Source organism: Cyprinodon variegatus, unplaced genomic scaffold (assembly GCF_000732505.1).
Source record: "Cyprinodon variegatus isolate N-32 unplaced genomic scaffold, C_variegatus-1.0 Scaffold107, whole genome shotgun sequence".
Taxonomy (NCBI): Eukaryota; Metazoa; Chordata; class Actinopteri; order Cyprinodontiformes; family Cyprinodontidae; genus Cyprinodon; species Cyprinodon variegatus.
In genome coordinates, this window is record NW_015150560.1 from 958,246 (window position 1) to 965,407 (window position 7,162).

A 7,162-nucleotide genomic window follows, 5' to 3' on the forward strand; every position below is an offset into this window, starting at 1 on the left:
CTGCGGCTCCCGTCCGCTCCCCTCTGAGTCTCTTGGAGTGGGGGGGATTTTTTCATTAATTTCATAAATTTTTATGGGATTTCGGTGTAACAATCAACATGTATCGAATCGAACCGAAAACCGTGACCAGAAACCGTGAATCGAACCGAACCGTGGATTTTGTGAACCGTTCCACCCCTAATATATATATATATATATATATATATACACGCACACACACACACACACACACACATATCACTGTAAAATCCTTTCTAATCTTTAGCGTCGTCAGGCTGCAGCCATGTATCGAATTGCTTGTTTTTCTGCCACTTTTGTTAAAATGAGCATTTTCCCCATTCTTTAGCTTTTTCTCCGCCTCAAGCTTCTTTTCCAAACATACGGCTTTACGATCAACCCGAAGCAGTTCCACGCAAACATGCGGAACCAGTTATATCTGATATAAATGGTTTTTTTTCCTTTTTTATTAAATAAAGCATTTTAAATGCCACGATAATCACATTTAATGAATTAAAAAAATAATAATGTATACTTTTAATGATTCTTTAATGACCTGCGGAAATCCTGCTCTAGTTTACCTGCTTTAAAAGCAGTTATAGGCTCTGCTCCGGATTATCCAGCTGGAACGCCAAACAGCGCCCAAACATGTTCCCCTCACATAAAAGCAAATTGGGTTAAATGATCAGGAACCAGCAGAGCTCAAGTTTGCCAGGCAGGGGAAACATCAGCGTCAGTGTCATATCACCAAAAGGACGATGTCTAGAAGACACCTCCTCTGCATAAATAACCATCCTAAGCTGCTCAGGTGGACCCCATTAGCAAACTATCAGACAATGCTACAAAACGTGTAAAGAAATACTTCTAGAATATTTTCCTCATTTTTTCCCTATTCATTGATTATGTTTATTAAGCATAAGTCTAATAACCAGCAAGCTTCTAACTTTGCGTTATTAACGAATTTTGCAACAAAGTGTGTATGACAAGAGCAGAACAAAATAAACCTGTCAAATGTGTGTAATGGGAGGGGCGGGGCTTAATGTCTATGGTCCATATGCAGAAGTGCTCTGTGTTGAGAAGCTGAAAAGTTAGACCCACACATGTACAGCATATCATTGCAAAATGGAAAATCCATTTGAAAGCTGAAAACAATAAATCTATTTGTCTTTTTCACTTCTTCCTATTTCAAGTTAGCGCTTCCTCCTGCAAAGATGCAGACTTCACAGAGAAGTCATCCTCCAACAAAGAGCCAATAGTAATGATGGGGGGGTCTCACAGGAGGGAGGACGGCATCAGCTAAAGCAGCAGAGTCACTTAGCCTCCTGCCAGCAGACCTGGTGCCAGTGTTTTGTCACAGGGACCCACTGCTGCTAGGCTTTGTCATTAGGCTGTGGCAACACAGCAGGAAGGATAAACAGCCATTACATCAATTACAGCAGGAACCCTGGCCGCACACCGGACACCTCGTCCATGTATGGCCCCCCCGGAGGCCTCAAGGCCTGCCAGCACCACCCCGACCCCCCGGCCCTGAAAACAGAGAGCTACATCTGTATCTACGGACCAGAGTCTGAGGAAATAACTGGCTAAATATCAAATACGTTGGTTGTTTTTATCACTATTCCACCAACGGTTAACAGTCTTATTTTAAAGATTTGTTTGTATTTTAACCAATAGTTTGGGTCATGAGACCATTATGGTGCTGCTCTGTGGGGCTGAGGCCAAAAAGTTTGGGAACATCAGACCAGGTACAGCAAGGGAAATAGATTTCCTTAACATTTAAATACAATTTTAAAGGAATTTAAACATGTTTTGTCTTTAAACAATCCAAATGTCTCTAATCGGTGTGATTTTTTAACACCTTGACCATTAGACATCCCTTTATGTTATTCTGTCAAACTAAAGTCCAATAAATTACATCAAACCAACTGTTACTTTTCAACCTTCATAAAATATTTTCATAACTTTTGTAATTAAATGTTGACTTTCAACTATCTGAATGTCACTCAGGGACTGACAATAAATTAAAATTATTTATTTAAAAGTTGAAATGAAAATAAATTATAGTTTACTCTAATATAAAAGATGATAAAAACCAGTAAATATTTCAAAACTTGATTTAAACATGTCTGAATTTTCTGTTCAGTCTAGTACAAATATTTGACTTTAGTTTGTTGTCAGTCAGTCACATACAGAAGAGGATTAGGGCCATTGGAAAAAAAAATAAAATAAAGTTACTGATTTTTTAAATATTGTTTCAGTTTAATATGGGGAAAAAAGCCAGAATCCTGACTTTTTTCTCAAAATTCTGACTTTTTTCTCAGAATTCCAACTTTTTTCTCAGAATTCTGACTTTAATCTCAGAATTCTGACTTAAATCTCAGAATTCCGAATTTTTTCTCAGATTTCTGACTTCAATCTCAGAATTCCGACTTTTTTCTCAGAATGATCATTTAAATCTCAAAATTCCGACTTTTTTCTCAGAATTATCAGTTAAATCTCAGAATTTTGGATCTTAATCTGAAAGGGCACCATTTAGGAAGAGATGTGAGAGCACTGAACTTGACTGATAAAGATGTGAGTTGTTTGGGAGTGCCAGTAGCACATTGGTTTGAAAATTACGGAATTAGGTGACTTTTTATGTGGCTGAAAGGGTCCCTGGTGATGCTATTTCATTAATGGAAGAGCAGAAGGTGATTAAAACAAGAGAGCTAGTCTGTAAACAGACATGGCTACGGCTTGATGCTAACATGTTTGCTAGTGACAGAATTTAGTCAGAATTCAGTCAGAATTCCGAGAAAAAAGTCAGAATTCTGAGATTAAAGTCAAAATTCTGACTTTTTTTGAATATATTAAACTGAAATAAGATTTAGTTGGTCCTGACCCTCTTCTGTAGTCACATGACCTTAAAGTTTTTGGATAAAACAAATTTTTTGAAGAGAAAAAGAAAACATTCAAAATTGCAAATTCAGATTCTGGCTAGGGATTCTCCTCTATGGTGGATTTTCCTCTATGGTCAAATAGGTAAAATGAATGAAAAGGTGGAGGGAACCCCTCCCCATCACACGACAGCTCCGTCACAAATCCTAATTGCTGTGATTACTCTACTACTCTCCATGTTTGTGTCGCTGTAAACTGTCAGTGTTTGGGACCAACTGCCTTATTTTGTTGCACCAAAAACACCAAGCTGCACTCGTAGAGTAGAAGAGCCATTACCCTTCGGTTGAGAGCGTTCCTGCTGCCCAGCTTGGCCTGTTCCTGGGAAAGGCTGTTCTGAGACACCTTTCTGTCCATGTCTTCATGCCACCCTAAAGGACGAGCAGCAGAAAAAAATTGATTTTGAAGCCAGCAAAGTTTACATTTATATTATTCTTTTTAATGCAGTAGAGAGCTCTGCGTTGCCCTACCCTCTGCTGGCATGGCCTCGCCGTTGGTGGGAGTGGCCAAGCAAAGCTTTTTGGCTCGGCTGAGTCCTCTGCTGTTGAGAAACACCGGCAGGTGGACGATGTTTCTCATGTAGTCGTGGCCGTTGATGTTCGAGTCTCTCAGCACGCTGTTCAGGTTTTGGTTGATGGCTTTGATGATGATGTGCGGGTCGCTGGCGAAGATGGAGATGAAAGGACCCTTGGAGAAGAGAACCCTCACCTAAAAGAAAAGATTTATAGGGTTTTATGGCTCTATATCCCCTCCTAAGACTTCTTTTTGTTTCTTTAACGGTTCTAGATTCACATGAAATGCTTTGAGGACAGCAGATTGCTCAACGTAGCAGAGACAGCGTTAATGTTAAAAAAGGAGCTTTAACATCTAATCAGTCAACAACCTAACGGCTCGAGGCAACAGTCAGCGGCAGCCATTAAATTTACTGCCTTCTGTGCACAGCGCATGAGGCCGGGGATTTCCTTAATGCTCACTAAACTACATTGTTCCACAGTCACAGGACATCAATTTGTGCTCCGTGCATTCATGGTTTGACCGGCGACCTCATGCTCACCCCGTGGGCCGGCGGACCTCTGCACCTAAAGCTGCGGTTTTAAGCATAAACGGCGTCACATGATGCCTGCAGCTACAACGCACTGCAGAAACGTACAGAGCCGAGTTCTGAAGGCCGCATGAAACATTTCAAACACAAAGTGCTTAAAGAAATGAGAAGATTACATTAGAGCTCTGAAGGGCTGGAATCCTCCCAGAGCTAACTTCACCAAATAATAACATTTAGCTAAAGGAAATCAGATTACAGTCACCAGGAGGACTAGAGGTGAACTGAGGTGGCTTCGGATGCAACAGACGGGGATCAGAACAGGCACTAAGAGTTCCTTCCTTCACAGTAAAAGATGCTGATTCTAGAGAGGATGTGGAGAGCTGGTCTATCTGATATAAAGAAGAGGAGGCTAAGCTGCAGGAATCTGGGATTTACAGGCAGTTACTGACGCTTTTGGATTTTTTTTTTATGCAAAAGGGAGGTTTTCCTTCAACTACACTTTCTATGAATAAGCTCTACGCAGCTTACCCTTATTTAGGATATAAACATTGATCGTTTAGACCAGAGTTCATAATGGGGGGGTGGGGGGATGATACCCCTGGGGGTCAACAGGTGCAGGGTTAGAAGCTGGTTAATGCGTTAAATGTAATGTGATCCCTGAGATATATGAAGGAACAACATCTATCAAAATACAGGAAGTGATTTTTGTTTAATCTGACATCAGCGGTGCACAGCTCCTTAAGGGTTAATATCCTGCTACTTTTAGATGTCTCCTGGTCCAACACAGCTGAACTACCTCCTCAGTATGCAGCCAATTTCTCCAGAGTCCTTTTAATTTTCTAATTACATAATTCTGGAGTTCGGGAACAAGGACAGATCGAAGAGGTGCAGAATAACAGCCCCGGTGTACCAGACTGGCCAACGTCTTATGCTACGTTCACACAGCAGCCTGAAGTGACCCAAATCTGATTTTCTGGCCCATATGCGACCTGGATCTGATTCTTTCATGGCTGTCTGAACAACTCAGATCAGATTTTTTCCAATGAGACCCAGACCACTTGGCTCTGTGGTCCTGAATCTGTTGATGTTTTCAAATAGGACTAGTGTCTGAACAGCTAAGTCACATTCATCTGACCTGAACGCCACTAATACCTGACAAAGGTCACTATTCTGCATCTTGCTACGCAGAAGTGGCAAGAAAAACAACAACCATGGCCGACAATGAAGTGGAGAGCATTATTTATGTATAACCATATTGAAAATATTGTGTTTTTAAGGTTGAGAAAAATTCGCTAGATGCTCTATGGCACTACCATCCATGTTTACTTCTGCACGGAACACGCTGGCCTGTGACATCGTTGCATCCTCTACTGCGCATGCCGGACACTTGCGCTGTTTGAATGCAGTTCACAGGAGATCACATACAAGTCGCATATATTTGGAAATGTGAATGGCAACACAAAAAAAATCTGATTTCACCAAAAAAATTGGAATTGAGCTTTAAGGCCTGCAGTGTGAATAAAGCCTAAAATACACAAATACTGAAATGTTCCATTAAATAATTAAAATGCAATTTATTCCATTATTAAATGTTCGTTTAAAAAGCATCAGTTTATTTTAAAATTAATACACTAACTCAATATGTATAAATAAATATGGTGAAGTATTTACAGGTGCGTTTAGGGTTATCATTAGGGGACAAAATGTGGCTCGAGGACTGAAGACTTCTTAAATGGCTCAGTTTTTTTTTTTAACGACACAGCGGCGGGTTAGGAGTCTAACCGCGGTTGGTTGGACCCTCACCGTGTCCAGCATCTGCAGCACTTTGTCCTGCTCACAGGCGTCCAGCCCGTCGATGATGACGGCCATGCGGGTTTGGTTCTGGGTGAAGCCGTCGATCGTTTTGGCCATCTTTGACATCATCTCAACTTCGTGCTTCAGGACCTGGTGACACACATTTAAAAAACAAAACTCATAGAAATTTAATTCTCAGAGCTTATCTTCGGGAACAAATTGATCATATTAGAGAGGAAAACTCAGTAACTTCATAAGCAGAAGGAACGTCCCGTAAAAGAGGAAGACAGCAGATCAGAGGATTTACGTTTAATGGAGTGGAATTACTTAAGTTGATTACCTTCATAAATCCTTCGCTCTTCAGCTTATGCAAGTTGTTGGCGGCGCCATGCAGCCGCTTCCTCTGGGAGTTAAGGACAGAGTCGGCCACCTGCCACCAGGTGCGAAAGTTGAGCAGCAGGGCCAGGCCGACCACGCTGGCCATGGCTATCAGCACGGCGTTCACCGTCAGGTTTTCAGGGTCCACCTGAGGAAAGATTTACAGCAGCTGCACTGAAACAGAGCAATCATCCCCTGCGCTCTAAAACAGAAACAATCTCCAATAGATGTCATTATTAGAAAATGCAGTGGCTTGAAAAAGTATTCATACCCCTTCAACTTGATATTGAAACCTCAAACAAAAATATATCTGATTGGAATCAGACAAAGACAAACACGACCACGACAAGAAAAGACCACAAAACCCTGTCCGCCTCAATTTCTAAAGCAGTGCCGTGTGATGGAAGCAGATGACCGACGCTGTCGCCGTTTATATAGGGATGGATATGATGCTCATTTACACCGTAGAGAAGCCTGGCTTTTTAACATGCTTAAAGTGTGTGATCCAAAATATGGCTATTTTGCGGAGGTTGTGCTACTAAAACTGTAAAAAGAAAAACGACAAGCGCTCTGTAAAAAGTTGGACAGCTTTGTTTTTTGCAACTAATACAGACTTCGGTCCGGTCGATCTTTTCAGCCGTACGTGAGTTTTACTGCATTATATCGACGTGAACTCGGCTCTCAACAGCTGCTGCTAACAAACCACCTACTTCCCAAAAGATTATTACGATTATTGGATATTATTATATCCCTTATTGACTGTTTGATAAAATGCATATTGCAGCAAATTAAGCTCCTTTTTTTTGCACTCATGCTGAATATGCAGGTGTACATTTTTTACTGATAAAAAAATCAAAATAAATCACAAAAACTCTTGTTGGGTGAACATTTGTGTTACTTGCACAAGATTTATGTTATGAATATTTAAGTTTCCATTTTGTTTTTACAATAAGTTTATTGTGCTTAGGATTTGTTACTTTGCACAATATATTTTTGAATAAAAAAAATATAGTAAAC

At 40.6% G+C, this 7,162-nt stretch overlaps 1 protein-coding gene across 7 annotated transcripts in view; it reads right to left on the bottom strand.

Annotated features, from left to right (window-relative positions):
• The window catches only part of LOC107084710 (kinase D-interacting substrate of 220 kDa-like), a 96,876-nt gene that overhangs the window by 55,078 nt on the left and 34,636 nt on the right, over positions 1-7,162 (bottom strand). For all 7 annotated transcript variants that reach the window (XM_015374654.1, XM_015374652.1, XM_015374653.1 and 4 more), the window contains exons 18-21: positions 6,108-6,293; positions 5,777-5,917; positions 3,402-3,639; positions 3,211-3,302 (exon numbers count right to left, since the gene is read on the bottom strand). In XM_015374654.1, the coding sequence (XP_015230140.1) occupies positions 3,211-3,302; positions 3,402-3,639; positions 5,777-5,917; positions 6,108-6,293 (657 nt within the window). The remainder of the gene's footprint in view (positions 1-3,210; positions 3,303-3,401; positions 3,640-5,776; positions 5,918-6,107; positions 6,294-7,162) is intronic.